Source organism: Salarias fasciatus, chromosome 13 (assembly GCF_902148845.1).
Source record: "Salarias fasciatus chromosome 13, fSalaFa1.1, whole genome shotgun sequence".
Taxonomy (NCBI): Eukaryota; Metazoa; Chordata; class Actinopteri; order Blenniiformes; family Blenniidae; genus Salarias; species Salarias fasciatus.
The window spans coordinates 17,634,914-17,654,147 of record NC_043757.1 but is presented as its reverse complement, the minus strand read 5'-3'; the positions used below and the strand labels follow the sequence as shown (position 1 = coordinate 17,654,147).

General features: G+C 44.7%; 1 protein-coding gene across 1 annotated transcript in view; it reads right to left on the bottom strand.

The window, feature by feature from the left end:
* Positions 1–19,234, bottom strand: part of tet1 (tet methylcytosine dioxygenase 1) — a 31,716-nt gene that overhangs the window by 5,705 nt on the left and 6,777 nt on the right. Inside the window, exons 3-7 of the mRNA XM_030106354.1 lie at positions 3,013–5,251; positions 2,800–2,890; positions 2,121–2,214; positions 747–955; positions 488–638 (exon numbers count right to left, since the gene is read on the bottom strand). Of these exons, the coding sequence (XP_029962214.1) occupies positions 488–638; positions 747–955; positions 2,121–2,214; positions 2,800–2,890; positions 3,013–5,251 (2,784 nt within the window). The remainder of the gene's footprint in view (positions 1–487; positions 639–746; positions 956–2,120; positions 2,215–2,799; positions 2,891–3,012; positions 5,252–19,234) is intronic.

Below are 19,234 nucleotides of genomic sequence, written 5' to 3'. Positions count from 1 at the left end.
AAGTTTATTGAAATGTGTGTTCATCTGAAACCGCCCTTCCAAGAGTGACTGCTATGTTTGACATGAGCTCGTCAAGCATTGAATCCATATTAGTTTAGTAGTCTGTTAGAGAATGACAGGATACAGTTAGATGAGAATCTTTATCTACATTTATGATTTAATGAGACACGCTTTGTTTGTTTGTTTTTCTGAGTCTAAAGTTGATGCAGAAGAGTTGTTTCCCCCTCCATATGAATCTACATCGCAAAAAAAAAAAGGATGAAAGAAAATTAAAGCACAGTAGTTTTGATTCAACTGATAGTATACACCTAAAATTCTAACTAAAACACTTGTTGGACACAAAACTTCAAATGATATCCACAGAAAAAGAAACTGGTCTTTATAATCTTAATTGTAATATCTTGTGAAGACAGAAACACGCTTTTAACATTTATCACTGTGACCTCCCTGTTTGTTGCTGCAAATCAACACACACACACTCCCTCACCGCTTCAGGGTAGTCTCCAAGCAGACGAAACTTGCGGGGCACTTTACTGCGGGCAAATTTACAGCCGTTGAAGTACATACTCCAGGAGCAACCAAAAGAAAACGAGGCTCCGCAGGTGTCCGGATCCAAACCCTGGCACGCACACGTGCGACTGTGGAGGCAGAACAGAGTGAAAGGGGGGGACGTAAAAAAAAAAAAAAAAACCCTCAAAAGCTTGTGAGGAGTACTGCCATTGAGAGACAAAGGAAGGGGCACTCACTCCTCATTGAGTGCACAGCGGCGGCTGGTGGGGGAGCCGTATTTAAAGAGGGTCTGTGTCAGCTCCTGGTAGAGGTGGTCCGCCACCGGTCGAGGGATTCCCTCCCACGCCAGGATCAGAATCACCAGCACGGCGGCGTCACAGTGGTGCCCTGGCCTCTGGCGGACTAAACACAGCAGCTTCTCCTCCTCACTGCCGCGCCGGATCACCTGGCAGGGGAGGAAAGTTAGAACTGAGCAAAGAAGGATGCACGGTTTTGGAAGTCACTCCCTTAGTTTAAGAATCAGGTCGCTCACTTTGGTTATATTGTTAATGTTCATTTTTAGAGCGATAGTAATTTTTTACACGTACAAAACAGTCCACTTGTGTATCTGAAATCTTTAAATTAGTTCAGAGAATCAGTGTAACAGTAACTGATGGCACAAATAGCAGCTGTGAGGAGTTTGTTTTTCCTGTGCATCTAAGGGTTTTCTCTGGACAATCCAATTTCCTCCCACAGTTCCAAAATATGCACGTGTGGTTAATCAGTGACCCTAAATTGTCTGTAGGAGTGAATTTGAGGGTCTGTGTTTGTCTGTGATGGAGTCCTGTTTGGGGTGTATTCTGCCTTCGCTAATGGTTAACTGGGATTAGCTCTGGTGACCTGTGACCCTGAAGCAGCATAGAAGATGGATGGATATTGTTTTTTTTATCTACTTTGTGTATATCTCATGACCTGTGTTTTGATTTCTTTTACTTGTGTGAAGACATTACAGGTGTACACCTACAGTCTGTTCTTTTATAAGAATGCATTCTTGGAAACAAATACTTCTTTTGTTGAAGTCACGTTTTGAGAACCTAATATAACATAAATTTAAAACAAAGAAAAAAATTCTTTGTGTCACCCAGTCTCACTAGGACATATCTGTACCCATCTAACTTTGCAATTCAAACAACATGCCTCCACTAATGGTTTTTGATGTTTATGAATTCCAAGACCAAATAATAACGCTTCTTTTTTTTAAATGGGAGATTCTTCAGGAAGTCCGATAGAAACCAAAATTCACTACTTAGTGTTTGACTATGCATGCAGTGTGAGTTCATTCTGTCAGTTTCACTCTTGATGTTCAGGAAACGATGACAGTTTGAAATTGTCCGGTCTGTTGGTGAAGTATCTTTAATCAATGTGAGAAAATATGTATTTCATTCCTCTCCACAATAAAAATAACTTAATAGCAGAGGATACATAGACCAGAGTTAGACTGATGGCCCTCATCCCCCTCCAGCAAATCACATGAGTATATCGCAGTGACATCGACAGCAGCTTTTCATGCGATTCTCTCAAAGCATCCTAACAGTGACCTCCCTCCATATTCAACACAATCTAGTACGTACCCATTTGGCGATCGGACATCCCTGGGAGCTCTTGCCTTCCTTCCCGGTGTAAACAACCACCTCCACTCGAACTGCATTTCCTTTGGCACCATACCTGTAGCACGCAAAAACACACAGCTCAATAATAATAATACAGTTGCACTGTAAAGCATGAGGTATGTGCAACTCGCAGCATAGACTAGACGAGGAACTACCTGAGGACAACTAACAAAATATTTACAAAGAAAACATTACAATTCAACACAGGCAGCAGCAAGACATCTTCTTCTTCTTTAAAGACAAAAATAGAACAAAAGGTTGTTTTCATTAAAATATTTTTCTGGGGCTAAAAACTGCACTATCATTATTTTCAGTTGAGACCTGCTGTCAAATGGACGGTGATGAACCACAGGTTGTTTTAAACATGCTGTCATCTTGGTTTACGGGCCCCTCGTCTCAGCTCCAGGGGCTTCCTGTTTCAGCATGCTGCCTGTGAGTGTGAGCCCGGCGCACATGTGTGTCGGCAGACACGGGCCGCATGTGTTGAGCTATCTCAGCAATGCTTCCTTTTAATGACAGAGTGAAGCAATGACCCTGCCTCGCACCACCAGAGTCCGCGGTTGACTTGTCAGCTCTTAGCATGTTTGGTAGTAAACACACCTGTGCAGAGTAAATAAGGTAGTAGTAAAAGTCGCTCTACCTGTTTTCCATCAATTCCCTCACTGCAGCAACACTGGGTCCGGCTCCGAGGTGGGTGTAGTACGGGCCTTCCTCCTTTTCAATGATTTGTTCTGTGGAAAACACACATGATATTATGTTGGTTTTTTTGTTGCAGTTTAGCAAACTAACAAATCGAACATTTCAAAATGTGGCAGAGATATAAACGCTCTGTGAAGTCTTAGAAGTCACTCACCCACACATTGACAGGAAGGAAGATCTGCCAGTTTTTTGGAAGGTGTGTTCAGTAAGTTCTTGGTCGGGGTGTCCAGATAACTCATAGGAGACTCCAAAAAGCTGTTGACACTGTTCTTGCTTGGAGTTGACTCAGCGGAGTGAACGCCGTCAGTAGATGTGGACAGGATGGTGATGGGTCCCGACTGTTCGAGTTTGTAGTAGCCCTGCTGGCTTGGAGGAGGGGACTGACGATCCCCCGAGAAGCCATTTGCCAGGCCTTGGTACCCGGCGGCGTGGGAGAGAAAAGCAGATTTGTCTGGGCTGGTGTTTGCATCGGAACCGTGCTGCAGCCCACTACAGGGCTGCGTTACCTGAGATAACAGAGGCCTTTCGCATTCCTCTGGTCCTGCAGCATAACCATTGCATGGATTGCCTTGGTGAAGTGGACCATTGGAAAGAGACCACAGGTTTTCTTGACCAGATGTGTGGTTAATCCTCGTGAGAGTGCTGAAATTCTGCAGCCCAAAGAGGCCTGCACTATGTGTGCTGCTGTTATGGATGAGTTTCCTCCTTTCCTCCTGAGCCTCAGCCAAGTATCTCTTCAGATCAATCTGAGCCTGTGGCAGAAACAGGTTCTTACTGTGGTGGATGCCTGACTTTCCCTGTGGGAGAATCTTCTGGCCTCTGCCTCTGTGAGGTGTCTCTCCGTTTGCCATGCGTTTTGAAAGGGGAGTTCTGCGGTTGATTCCCTCATGCAATCCATCACTTTTCTTCTTTCTGGGCTTGGAAGGTGTCGCTTTTACTTTTTTCACAACAGTCTTTTTCTGACTGGGCAGTTGCTGCACTTTGTAGTTGTACTTGATAGCCGACACCGGTGTTCCTCTCGGAGGGTTGTTTTCTGACTGCTGGCTGTGTCTCGACTGGATGATGAAGGCCAGGTCTGCGAGTTGAGCGGCCACCTCTTCCTCATCTCTGTTCCTCCTGACTTTACCAGTGAGGCCACCTCTGTCCTCGACACACAACCGCTGATGGAACTTCACGTCGTTCTGGTCTTTATAGCTGCGTTCTGATTTGATCACAAAAGAACCAAAGCTCTGCTCCGTTTGCCTGCAGGATGCTTTATCACCATCTGAACTGGCCTCCAGAAGGTCCTGCAGGGACAGCTTAGCATTGGAGCTCACCCCCCGGGAACACTGGATGACATTTCCTTGTCTGGCCACGGGGGGGCGTATGACTGACGTCTGGTGTAGTGGTGAACTTATGACCGAGACTTTGTTGGAGCAGATCGCTGCAGCGGGTTTGGCTCCTTGCTGGGTTGTGTTTGAATGGAAGGCAGCGGCAGAGATGGGATGTTCACAATCGCTTTCAGCCTTAATGGACCCTGGGGTGCTGTGAGGTATAGCTGCCAGCTGAGTCAAGGCCTCGATAGCAACAGCCTGATCAAAACTGAGATTCCTTTTCTCTGCCAGAGACTGCACACTTGGTAGCAAATCACTTGGAGGAGGTTCACTTTTAATGGTTTGGCAGAACCTTTGTTGGTTGATAGGAATGCTTTTCTGGCAAAAATCATTCTTTAAGTCATCTTTCTCTTTTTTGACAAAGAGTGAATCTGGCGGTTCGGTTTTGATGGCGCGAAGGATGGAAGAACGTGAGCTGAAAAGTTTCTCCTCAAGTCCCTTCCTCTCTGTGACAGAAAGACAGACAACGGCTGCCAGGGTAGACAGCGGGTCTTCACATACTTCGTCTTCATCACTCAGTGGTACGGTGGTTTTATCAGTCATCCACACCCAAGGTTCTTCCAGTTTGATCTTCTTTATTGGAACTGACATATCATCTGGAGGAGTCCTTGGTCCATTCACAGAGCCGTCTTTAGTGATTGCAGCTATTATAGTCCTTTGAGGCTCTGATGCATTTGTAGTCCTTTTATAAGCAGGCTTCAACTCTGCGTGTGACCCTGTGGTTGTATTAGCACCATTCGGTTTCGTCAGGTTCTCAGCAGAACCGTTCAGAATAGTCCCAGAAGAGCGTATGTGATGGTTAAGTGCAATGCCAGTCAGCTCCAGCCCGGTTTCTCTTTTGATAAGAGCCGGCCATCCTGTCTGGTCTGAGGCCAGGTTGTGGGTATGCGAGTGCGTGATGGGGGGGGTTTGTGTATGAGGTATATGGCCTTCTTCCCCCTCATCTTCTTCTGCTGCCATGTGGGTGTCATCCATCTGTGCCTTGGCTTTGCCATTTACCGACCCACTTTCTGGAACCACCTGAGAGAGAGAGAGAGAGGCAGAGAGAGAGAGAGAGAGAGAGAGAGAGAGAGAGAGCGAGAGAGAGAGAGAGAGGGAGAGAGAAACATAAGACGTGACTAAACAAGCTCTGGCAGTGTGCAGTGATTAAGCTTGTTCTAAACAGTCACAGCACAACAGATTGTCTCCCTGCGTGGCACGAGCATCTGCTGCAGCCACTATCAAGGCTGTGGAAAATATTATGGCATGGTTTAAAAAAAAAAAAAAAAAAAAAAAAAAAAAAAGGTTCCTATAAATGTAACCGAAACCGATCTCTAAACAGAACTAATAAAATGTTCTACTGAGTTAGTTCACAGTTGAGGTTTCGATCAGGATCGCATTCCTTTTTGAGCTGTCAGCAGTGAGAGCAACAGACCCACAGGTAGCCCAGAGCCAGCAAGTAAACAATTAGAGTCATGCACAGTTGATGACTGCGTCACTGCCGACGGGTCACCGAGGGCATGTTTGCAACATGCATGCACATGTTGTGTTTGCGCTGGGGTTGGAAGCGTCCTCCCGGGGACGCATGCATGTGTATGCAAACACATGCACTTATTAACACAGCGGCAAAGCCGTGCAGCCCTGGTCTTTGTAGAGCGAGTGATTTACCCTCTCAGGGCTTAAAGCAACACACTGCTTGAGCCTTCAGCAACGACAGTCTCTCATTGGGAGCAGAGCTGTGACTGTCTGAAAGTCCATAACTAATGAATTGATACCAGATTGAAAGTCTTATTGAACGCAGACCATAATAAAGTGCTTAAAGGAAAGCATTCTTCCACATACTGTTTGACAGCATCTGAGACAAAAGTCTTCACCAGTGCCTGGAGGATAGTGTTTTTTCAGTCTTAACACTAGGTTTAAAGACCAAAATGAACAATCTACAATCTACAGTATCTTCCCAGGTAAACATTGAAGTATTCTTCATTTTTCATGATTTTGTCAGCATGATCAACAGGAGTCGCCTCTCATTTTCACAATGAAACCCACATCACAACTCAGCTGACAGAAGCATCATAAACTTATTTGCAAGAGTTCAAGGATATGTGTGCATTATTGAGTGGCTGTGTGTATCCCTTCTGTGCTTGTGTGTGTGTGTGTGCCTGCGTGTAGAAGAGTTGGCATCCAGTTTTTAGTCTAATGAGACATGCGGCATGATTGCAGGGCAGCATTGGATGCATCCTTTATCACTGTTTACCTGGCATAAACACTCATTATACTCTGCCACAGCCACTGTTTAAAAGCATTTTACAGCTGGAGATATGCACTCCAAGCTGACAGATCAAAAGTGAGCAGGAACAGCACTTCAATGTGACTCATGTGAACCCACAGACCAAACAGAAAACACTCGGGCTGACTACTCACATGTGCTCCAGTCAACTTTGTTCTTTCAAATCCCTTCAGACACTAACCACATTTTTGCTGATATGCTATTGTGAGATTATTTCATGGCATTTCACAGAATTAGTGGATATAGATATTATAAGACTTGTTTTAATTGGAGGGTCAAAGTGATCCACAGGCCCAACAATTCATGACCTGCTTGCCTAATGAGCCCCAGTTGCCGGTGTGCTTCTGTGACATATAATCACCATTAACTGTTCCCTAACAAAAACCAAAACAACCTTCAAAGTCATATTGCAGCTAAAGAAAATCAAGTCGAGGCTGAAGCTGGGCTTGGTTCAGTTAAAAGGGTCGGAGACATCCTGTTTGACTTTGAAGCGTGGACGGTGAAAAAAAGAACAGGGTCTTTGGACATCCTGCATGTGAAGACCGTTGAACAAAAAGTGTTGAAAAAATAAGAGACGAGGCAGCCGTCTGGAGGTAAACACACTCAACTAAAGTGGGGAAATAAAAAGGTGTAGAAGGCTGCACTGAGGCTTAAGAGGATTAATCCCGAGAAATCTCGTGTGTGGTTGTCAAGATAAAAGACCTGTTAGTGTATGGGATGAAGTCAGAGTCCAGATTTTCACCTAGATCTTTTATTATTCATTAAAATTGGTGAAAAATGTGTTCAATCTAAACTGAGCAATCAAAACTGTTTTAAAAAAAAATGCTTTTATTGTCATTTTCAGTAAAATCCAATATGTTGAAAATGAATGTTATTTGAAGATATTTTATTCAAACTCACTGAAAATAACTCATCATCTGAGAGAAATTGTGACCCTTATGCATTTGATAGACAGCACTTCATAAAGAAGAAGAAGAGATTGCTGCACAAATGACATGTAAAGCTTTGCATTTTGAAGAATATTCCCATCAGAAAAGCAATTAAACAGTTATTATGCCTCAATGTACAACTCAAATAACAGCTTCCAGATTAGATGGAAATCGTTCCAACTGGCAAACATAACAGGTGCACGATGTCTTACTTAAAAGTGTCACATTCAGGCTCGTCGGTTCTCTTTGTTATTCAAGTATGTGGTTCCATCAATGCCCGCTACTGACCAGCAAAATGTTAGAAACATAAGTTCAAAGCTTCACTCCAAAAGCAGACAATAAAATAGTGTTCAGGAGCCCTCAAATTCAAACAGTAAATAGTTTCTGTCCAAGTGCATGTGTTCAAGACGAAACTGCATGTATCTGACTTCCACAGCGACAGAAATGGATCTGTTTCTGGCACATTGCATGCGGTTCACAGTAAAATGTGTTCTTCGCTCCTGCCACTTTCACTACTGCTACTACTACTACTACCAGAAACAAGCTGATCATGCAAAAACCGGCCACAGTGACGTTCGACTGAGATTGTGAGAAGAGGAGTGTGGAGAAAGAGGCGCAGGCAGAAGGGAGTAGGGGGTGGTGCGGTGGGCAACGGGTCACAATAAACTGCTTTCAATGACAAAGCAGTACTGGCTGTCTTCCAACACTGCACCAGGCACACGCGTCTTCGTGGACGTGTGCGCATCCCATAGTTTATGATCCGAAGCCGACATCAAAGCGCAGGCACGGTTTTTAATTATGTTACATTAAGCCTTATAAGAGTAAAGAGGCGAGAGCAGGATGTAAGCGCAGCATCATGTGTTCTCATTTAGTCGGCGGGTCTCTGGAGGGAGTTGGGTTTGTGATGTCTTGAGGGCTGAGCCTTTGTGCCGCGTTCACTGTGCCTCCGCCTCGAGGCATCTAAAGTCAGTCACACTCGCACTCAGGCACACGGTAACGTACAGTTCTGAATGCGACGGTAGTCCTCTATTGTGCCGCACAGATGCACTCCAACCGCTGCGCTTGTCGACGCTTTGAAAATAACGCGCTGTAGCGGAGTGAGCGCTTCACCGACAAACACAGAAACCCAACCTAGCAACAGACGTGTGACCACCTCTTGAATCCTAACAAGCCTCCCTGTCTGTGTCAAGAGAGCGATGGCTCTCTGAGGAGGACTGCAGGAGTGTGTGGATCCCTTCGCACCTTAACAACAGACAAACATGAGGTCCAGGGGTCAGGGGAGCCAGCGAGTCACCTGCCTGCACCGAAACGGAGTCACCAAACTCTCCAAGTTCTGCCTTTACTGCACTTGGCTGAACTCTCAGGTGCATGTTTCTTTTGATTAAAGCATCACTTGTATCTGTTTGCAGATTTTGATCAACCAAGAACACTCACATTCAGCCACGCTTCAATTGTTCAGAAGCGACACTGTTAGAATCTCTACTTCACTCAAGCAACAACAACAAAAAAAAAAAGCATGTTTCCTTCCTGGCTATGAGTGTAAGTCGTGGTTTTGCGTGTCTCACTGAACACGTGAGAATTTCCCTCATTCATTGAGTGAGCGTTTCCTGTCTGCGCTGAGCGCAATGTCATGTATTTGCACACAAAAACGCAGGTGACAATAACCCAAGTCAACGGAGCAGATCTGGCTCGCTCCACGAAAGCACGGATCAAAGCCTCATCAACTCTGAAATTACACAGATTAAGATGGTATCAGTAACAGAAAGACCTTTTCAACAAACCGCACAATAATAACACCGCTGCTCCTGTAGCCAAACAAGTCCAGCCTGCCAAATAACAGCTAGTTACGACCCACGGCTTACAAGCACTCCACTTTTCTGCAAAGCAGTTGGAAAACAGCAGGTGCAGAAATATGGCTGTCCAAAACACTGCGAGAAAGAAAAGGGACTCTTCATACAGCCCAAACAGACAAGCAGCGAGAAGAAAAGAGGGGTCTCTGTTACCGGGGAAACTGTCCTCTTTGTTGCTAAGTTTGTTGTCACATCCTTTAAACCTACCTGGAAAAGACAAGCCCAAACACTCAGACACAGGAGCGCAAGGTCCTTCACTCATTCAGAGGGAACAATAACAACAACAGTTTCTAAATAAATCACTCCACTCAGCTAAATCCAGGACAGCGGAGAGCGAGCGAGGCAGACAACGCTCAGAGGATAACCACTATCTCAGCCCCACTGTAACCGACCCATCTGCAGAGAGACAATAGACCCCTGGGTGAACGCCGTGGCTGCTTTTACCTTGTCCGTCCTCGGAGGAAGCCCCTCCGGTTTAGGCAGCATATCCCTAAAAGGTATTGGTGGCCATCTTGCTTTGCCTTCCTTCAGCCTCAAGAAGACGCTGGCTACAGTAGCCGTGCGCAGGGCAAGCTCCCGGGTGTCATGACTAGGGCGACTGTGAGCCGCCGTAGCAAAGTGCTGCTACAGCAGACGCGTGCACGCTCGCCACACACGCGCGCGCACGCGCACACACAAGACATATAGACGCACACACATATGGGATGCCCTTCGCAGACGCAGACAGAGCCGCATCAGCCAATGGCGTGAGGACCTTAGTGGCTTGTAAATTATCTTCCATGCCTAGACTCTCCTAAACAAAGGATCCCCTATGTGGGCTTTTTACTCCAGCCCTACGCACAGGGAGTGGAGGAAAGCTGTGGAATGGACACCGCACACATGCTGGATCTGGATCACAGGAAAATGACTCCATCACCGCTGAAATATTAACCCCTGCAGCACATCCCCAACTCAGCCGGGGGACTCTCTCTGATTCTCACCGGATTTATTTGACTCACTGTTCAAACAATTAGTTCAGCATAATAGCAGCAATGAAAGTCGGGAAAATAGAAATTATGAATTCATATTTTGTGCCACACTGGCACTCCTTAGACTAACAAATACTTTTTTGACTTTAATTGATTATTAACTTTTTAACTAGAACTACCAACAAGCTTGACTCATCTCTGACATATTTAACTTTTACTTCCCACATTTTGACACATATAGCTGTTCTTTTTGCAGTTTTGCACAATCATGTGCTTTCGAGATAGAAACCCGTGTCCAATCTGATAGCCTGACAAACAGAAACCATCATCTTCATGTGAGTCCCTTGGTCCAAAAACAGCGAAATGACAAAATAAGGAAGAAATGGAGGCTTCACGAGCATGTGAGTCTGACAGGAAGTACGAGTGGCCACATAGCTGAAAGTGAACCAGATAACAGACAATGGGGCAATTTTTCGAGCAACACACCCCACATGATTAAGTAAGAGAAATGCTGATGAACACAGCTAAGAGAAATCTCTTTTAAAGAGATACTATCTGCTTCTCTACTGGGTCCTTTCTTAAAGCCTCTATTTTTTAATGTTTTACTTTAGTATTAAAGTTAAACTACTATCTCAGCTTTTACTAGTTGACATATATCTGTTATTTTGTTTTGTTATTTATAATTTCATTGAGAAATCATGTAATTACATGATAATCCCCTCTCATAACTTTTTAATTAACCTACATCCAATCACTGAAAAGGGATAAGTTTGACGAGCAGACTGGCCCATCGCGCAGAGTGAAACGAGTTATATCCCGCTGTGCTTTTGAGGTGATTACACACAATGACACACGCCTGGCAGAGTCATTTTCTGCAGCGTGCCTCATCACCACATGATCTAGAAATGTGAATGATGGTGATGGAAGCAGGAACAACGGATGCATCCAAATCATACGCCCCCAGAAGTTCCCTTTTGACTGTTAAAACAATCCCCCGAGGAAAAGCTGTTGTTATAAGAATAAAACAAGAATGCTGAAAGTGAAGAAAAACACAGAAAACAGTGTGTGAGAGTGAAAGACTTGCCCCCTTTTAAAGGCAACCATGTGGCCAAGAAAGCTCAGGTCACACCAGGACAGGGAGACATGAATGCAGGCAGCGCCAGTAACATTGGAGCAGCCGTGTGCTATACAGCTGCAGAAACCACGCACCTCGTTCCAGAAACAAATACGAAAACGATATCGGCACAGCCACCACCCTGGGTTAAACATGCTACACGAGAGCGTGACACAACAGCGCAAGTATGTCCCGGCGGAAGATCCAGTCATATTGATGGATTTACCAGTAAAGCCAAGTCAAAATCTCAAACGGTATTCATGAGCCTGTCACACCCTGAATAACAGACCATATGGCTCATGATGTGGTTTACATCAGGGAATGTTCACACACACTCACAGTGACAAGCATGAGGTGGCGTCCACTTACATACACACACACTTTCACACCATGCTGATACTTACCGGCAATTTTTTCCGCCCAGGAGTCTTCTTAAAGAAAAGAGTACTGAGGGTCACCATCGTTACTCCTGTCCCTAGAACGCTTCTTTTTTTTCTTTCGTTTTTTTATCACGCTACCAAGTTCAACAGTCAGTCAGTCAGTTACTTGCCTGGAACTTATCACAGGCCAACCCCTGCATGGTGTGGTCTGATGGCAAACATCTGCACTATCTGGAACATGAAACAATTCCAGACTGTGAAAGTCTTTCAGCTTTTCATTTTGCTTAACGTTGTATCCACACAGAAAAAAAACTGATCAGAAACCTTATGCTCCACTAACATATTCAGTACACTTGTGTAATATCTAATACGATTAGCATGAAACCAACGAAAGTCTGCCAACAGTAATAATCACTAGTTTGCCAGCAGACTGTAATACAAACCAGCATCAGCCCAAACATTTCCAATATACACAAGCCATTATAATGGTGTGAACTTTATCTGTTCAAAATATAATTTCTACACACTTTTAGTGAAAGAAAACACTAATCCACATTATTACATCATATTTATTCTCAATTTTTAATTCCTGCTGCTAAAGAAATCAAACCAAAATGGATATATATAAGTATACCATTGGTTTCTCCACTTTATATACAGTATGTCTCAGGTGATCAACTACGAACAAGTCCTTAAGTGAATGTAAACAGAAATATTCAAATGAGAGTTTTGCTTTAGATCTTGCTCATGCAAGAGCGATTTTCTCTAAACAGCGCTGCATCCACGTTCAATTGCTCGTTTTCATCAGGGAGAGATTGGAGGATGCGCTGAGCGCCCCACCAGCAAAATATTAAACCTGGTATTGTGGAGTTGGAAATTTTAGTGGAGTATTTTAGTTTGGACTACTAAAAAAAGTCCAAAAATATGAGGCTTCTCTAAATCCAGTGTCTTAAGAAGCACATGAGCTTATATATAGAGTCCAGATTTGACTGTATCAACATCAGCATCAACACATTCTTGGCACTACATTCCCGCTGACCTTCTTTGCTGTTGAGGTATGCAGCAGCCAGGCCAACAGGTTTGACATTAAGACGTCGACTTCACAGTCAAACAGGTTACACCAACACAAACAATAACATAAGCCTGTGTACACACCAAGCAACTGTTACTCTTTAAACAGAGACTGACTCACTCGAAAAAAGCCCACATGCATCTACAATTGTTGAAAGAGCCATCAGACTTTCAGTTTTCAACTACGCAATGATAGAATTTTTTTTTTTCTCTTGCTATATACGTCAATAACTCAATAATTACAAAAACAAGAAGACTGCACCAAAGCTGTAACCATACAGAGTGCATCTGCACACGAGAGCATCCCAGCCTCCAGATCGTTCCACCTCCTGCGGCCACTCCAATCCTTCGGCCAAAAATACTCCGCAGCTCCTAACAATATTCCACCGCACCCTTAATTTTCAGCTCTTTAAGTGTCCCATATGGTTTCTCCTCTTTAACGAGCGGCCCGGCTCTCGTTAGGCACCAGCGGTCTGGACATTAATCACCCGAAGAAACAGCGCTGGAGTGCTGCGAGCAAGGTAAAGAGAGTCGCTGTGCAGCTCAGTCATAAACTGTCTCTGACACATGTGGAGCCTGACCCACTGGAGAACGGCCCGGCGGTGGAGCCGTGCCAGACATGATTGCTGCCAGGAGTTGTCATTACTGCCATTACTGCAGATGCTCATGTAAACTTGTCCGTCAATTGTATGAAAGAGCTGCTGTTTTTTGACGGAGGGCAGACGTTTGAGGGAATTTCTGACTCAAGAATCAAGCTGTGTTAAATGAGCAATTGGCTTGAGCGATTCAGGCGTGTTCGGGCCGCTGAAGGGTGAGTTAACGATCATGAGAGGATATAAAAAAAAAAAAAAAACAAAAAAAAAAACGCAAAATATAAATACACACTTCAGCACGTCCGTGCACAGGCCAAAGCCCATTGGGCCAGTGCACACAAACATTCGGTGGGGAAGAATGAGAAATGCATTCGGATTTTCGATCCTGTGAAGCTCGATCAAGGTCATATGAATTAATCCTTGGAGAAAACCTTGAAACTATGAAGTCTGTGATACCTGAGAGGAGGCAGCGGTCTGCCTCATTTGCTGAAGACCCCAGAGGCTGCTCACATATCACACTCCTCTCATTTCCAAAAGAACATCTGCAGACTCAAGTCTGTGACTAAATGCCTGCTCGGTGACTTTCTGCACAGTCCTCTACATACTTTCTGCCTCCTCACCACACACAAAATGCGTGTTTGTAGTTTTCGCACTTCCTGTGCGGACAGTTTCTAACACACCAGTGAGGTTATTTAAAGAACACAAAGGATTTTCACTTGAAGTCCCCATTTAACACACATATCATGTTATGTAACACGCTGCAATCCCACTCTTGGAAGAAAACGTGCACCATCCAGAACCACTCCTCAAACCCACATGGACTCAATTTAAGGGCCAAAAGTGGATAGTCAGCACGGGGGAACAGGATATCGTTTCATCCCTCACCCCTGCACCCCCCATCCAGGAATGGAGGGATAAACTAAACGTTGTCTGTTGAATCTTACACCTGCTTTCTCTGACATTTTTCTGTCACTGTGTGGAGTACAGTACATGTTGGTCAGTAGACAAATGGCAACCATGTGCACAAATACTTTGTGTTCTCCCAACATCAAAACAGATTTCAGCCTCAGTGGATTGAAAATTAACATTAAAATAGTGTATCTATCAGAGTGTTTTTAATAGCACACAGACAGGGCAGAAAACAGCACAGAAAGAATGTGACGAGACAGAGCAGACAAGAGAACGAGACTTGACCACAGAGAAAATCCTCCTGATGTGACGTCTGCGACAGGGCGAACAGCTGGACGCATGACTCAACCGATGACGGAGCAGAAACACGGGACCAACACCTTTCCCATCAGAGGCCTCACTTCAAAATGTTGGAATTAAAAAAAAAAAAAAAAAGAGGGCTGTTCCTCTAAGAGTGCTGCTTTTGACAGATACTTGAGTGAAGCAGCGGCACCAATTTCTTTCATGACAATCAATTCTTCAAACTGTGCTTCTACATTTTGTGAATAATGGAGGAATTTATGTCCATTTATGTTGGTGGATATATGACAATCTGCATAAGCACCGGACCCTGGAACGAACTCTCACCTTTGTCCAGCAGTGCTACGTTATGGAGTTCCTTTGGGTAAATATAGAAATGAGAACGATGAGCAAGTCTGTCAGGAGTGCATTGTGAGATGTATAAGGCCACATGTGTCCACACACACACACACACACACACACACACACACACACACACACACACACACACACACACACACACACACACACACACACACACACACACAAGCTATGCAGGCAGGGGCCTCAGATCCTCTCACAAAGAGACAGGAAAAGCTCCACTCAAGTTTGTTCTTCTGCAACATGCTGAGTAGGCATGTCGGCCATATGACTGTGTGTGCGTGTGTGTGTGTGCACACGTACTCTACGCTCCGCCCTCTCTCTCTCTCTCTCTCCCTCACACACACACAGTAAACATGTCCATTTATTCCATACATCCATCATAACTTGGCCTTTTTAATGTCACGGTGTTTCAGAAGTACAAACAGGAGAGAGCAGCAGCTGGAGGATGTTTTACTTTTCATCCTCATCATCAGATGTAGAAGTTACAGCTGATGCACAAGTAAGCCCTGACTCTTCCAGGAGGGAGGCATTGTGTGCCCTGGGCAGGATTTGAGTGGCATTTCGTTCAGGGGTGGGGTGGGGGGTGGGGGACACAAAGTCAGGATTTCTTTTCACCCAGAGAAACCAAGTGGCACGACTTCAAAGCTCATCCAGAGACTTAAAGCTTCACAACACTCAGGACACAACACAAACCACCAGAGGCTGAGATCCTGAGAGGGCGCAGCGGCTTTTCACGAGTAGTATCAGGGTTTAACTCAACTAATATCTAGCTCAGAGAAAATACTGTAATAAAACACACATCATCTTGTTTTTATTAAGCTCTTTAAATCTGTAGTACTGTTAGATCGTGTTAGATCGTCTCTGATTGTATGTGAGCTTTGGACCTGGCACAGCCTGTATAGTGGGCTTTGGCCAAATGACAGGGCTGCAAATTAAATAAAACAGACATTTCCTCTTGTCTACAGAGCCTCTTTTTTCTGAACAGCTACTCAAGCCCTGCAGCTATTACACATAACTACCTCGTAGGGTTGTTTTAAATTTAATTGGCTTGGCCCGGGTTAACAGAAAATACACTGGAGCCCTAATCACAGGAAAGCTCACGAAATAAAATGTGCGTCCATGCCGACTCAGAGGAGGAGTCACAGGAGAGAGAGAGAGAGGACGCCGAAGCACCACCCACCCTCATCGCTCATAATGAGCTGGCTCCGGTGAAATGTTGGCAGTGTCTCTGACATTTCACCAATCTTCCTCGCTACCTCGGCCTCCTTCTGTCCCACACATTCATGTCATGACGGGGAGGAAAACGGAATGTGTGGAAGAGCATCTGTCCTTCAGCGAGCTGCCAGTGTGCCCACGTGCGTATGTGGCGGAGCCCGAGCTCATTTTCAACGAACAGAACATTTTGCTTCCGATGGCAGAGACGGAATAGAGAGGGATGAACCAAATTCTATCACAACTAGGGAGAAAAGGCCGAAATCATGCTCATCCTGCAAATGATGTGAATGTTCACTCTAACCTCTGCTTGGTGGTGTCCTTGCAATGGTTGAATTATTTTGATGTTCAGCTTTGCTCAGAATGAAACCTGAAATGACTCAAAAGAAAAGCTGGTTCAAAGGCGCGATTTACCAAATACGACAGATGGTGTGAGTAATAATATTGGCTTCAGTTGCGCTTTCGTCAATATTGTTTGTTGAGTGTGAAAACCACCAGAATGAGCAACTATTTGCAAACAGAATCACGACATTAAAGATGAGTTGAAGCTTCTTTAATTCAAATTTAAATGCTGGTTCTGGAGGACTTTTCAAGAAGAGCTGAAGCTACATGACTGAATGTGAGATAACAAGCACTGTATACGCTAAGATTCAAGCTTACTGTCTCGTTGTATTTACTCTGATAGAAGAACACAGATGACGAGAAAGGAAACGATCAAAGGGAAGGCAGACATGAAGGATGGAGCCTGAGGCCTCATGACGCTCCTCTGTCCTTAAAGATAACGTACAGTATCTCTGTAAACTACTGTCGGTCAGGCTGATGGCAGCAAAACGCAAAGTCCGCATCAACAGTACTCCTGATATGACCAGCTGATAAATTAAAGATCCAACTGAGTGGCAGTGCTCGATGCTTGATGAAAGAAATCAGGTACATTTTTTTAATGTGTTATGTGCCTGTGAAGCAGTTTGCTGTGATTTACATGTTCATCATGATGAATTTGACTTCACGATGAAGTATTTGTGTCTGAAAACTGCCTTCCTGAAATTTACTGTGAAAAGCAGGTATCTGCGTTGCCTTTGGGGTGCTCCGTCTCTTGACGACGGCTCCAGCTTACTACTGACCCACTGCCAGTGGGCCAGCCTACTTAGTTTAACCTAATTACCTGAATGTAGGTTACCGAGTTCAAAGCAGCAAATCCACAGTGTTGGATGCCTACTGGTTATCTCCACAAATCCTCATTATGACCCAGAAGAATACTCAATCAGACAACCATAGGGGGTCAAAGGTCAACAGACAGACAAAGGGGGTCGCCATAGCAACCGTCGGAGCTGAGGAAATCCTGTATTGTCTGTGAGAGGGGGGAAGAGTGCGTTCACCGTAACAGGCGCGCTTACTTGGACAAATCACTCAGCTGGTTTCTTTGAGGACAAAGGCGGTGCTGCACGCTGCGGATAGCGTCGCCGCAAGGTCACGCTCAGAAATGTGCGCGAATATCTCTCTTTGAGACGAACATCTACACGTCTAAAGCAAGACTCGCTGTTGTTTGCTGCAGGGAGCCCGTCTTCCCTCCAAAGCCCCTCGTGAGGAATCGACAAATGTTTTCCCAACACACGTGCGCTCTCAGCTGGGCTACTCCTCTGGCAAATGCATTGTGGCAGGAAACAAAAAAAAAAAAAAAAAAAGGGAAAAGTGGGAGAAGTGCTGCAAGGAGATAAAAGAGTCTGCAGGAGAAGCTGGGCCGGGCTAACAAGCAGGCTGGAAGCACGCCGGTTGCTGTGTGTGTGCAAAGTGTGGCACCCAGCTGCAGCTGCATTGTGCTGAGCTGAATTAATGGCGTATTGTATGATGTAATTATGGTGCGCGTCAGCATTAACAGGAGAGTGCTTTGCCAGGTGCCTGACTGGGAAAAATACAGAGCAGACGGAGGCAGACACCAACACTCACAAATAACAGGGAGCCACAGCACCTGTGAGTGCTCTGTCTTCTGCATTTGTCTGAGTTAATGTCACGTACAGTTTTGCAGCAACTCCACAAAAATGCAAAACCAATGGTGTTTGAAAGTTTTCTGCCAGAACAAACACACATCCAGACACAGTTTCAGGGAAAACATGCGTAGTGATGGTGCAACACGCTCAAAATAATACAAACTATCGGGTGAATAAAACTGAAATGATCACAACTGCATAAATACGAATGAATGTTGTTTGTTTTGCTTGTTTTCTTCCTCCTCAAATAATGATGGTGGTTGCATGTTAAAACGTTTACCTTTGCACCATTATGTGGGGATTGTAATGCTGCAGGGGAGCTATTAAAACTGGAAACCTCTTTTCCACACATCCTGTTGGAGCTGACGCTTCCCACTCTGTTTATTTGTAAATATTAGTCGGAGTCTGAGCCCGCTGTCCTCTCACAAACTCAGTGGCAGTTTTTGAGTTCACTGGATCATCAGTCTGTCCTGACACAAGATGACGCAACCTTCAGCAAATTTTCCAGAGCAATTTGAACCCTGCAGGTTTTCTTAATGAAATTACTCTAACATGTGTTTATCTCAACTTTATCCACATTTAACGCCAACACATGACAATAAAACTGCATGAAAAGAGGAGAAAAATAACAGGTCTCCATTAAAAACATTACTTATGAGAGCTCACATCTCCTTTGTCAGTCCATAAAATCTGAGTCAGCTTACACAGCCTAGAGCTCTAAACATGTCGGGACTCTTTCAGTCAAACGCACTCTACCAACACACTGGAGTTTGCACTCTTTGAACCGTAGTATTTTGTTCCTGGTGAGTGTGTGTGTTTCCGTTTAGTGCCAGGTCTCAGCCTTGGCCGTGCTGCCGAATACGAGGCAAGGCCACAAGGGGGCCATCAGCGCTGAGTGAAAACAGACATTTTTAAAAGGAAAGCTCCACTTTCTGTTCACCACCTTCATTCTTTTCCATGCAAACACACAAATCATAGTAACTGTTTTTTTTTCACCCCTATTTGTAACCTGTAACAATGTTTAATCTGGACAATTCTGCACTGTATCTGGTGTGTAAGCATG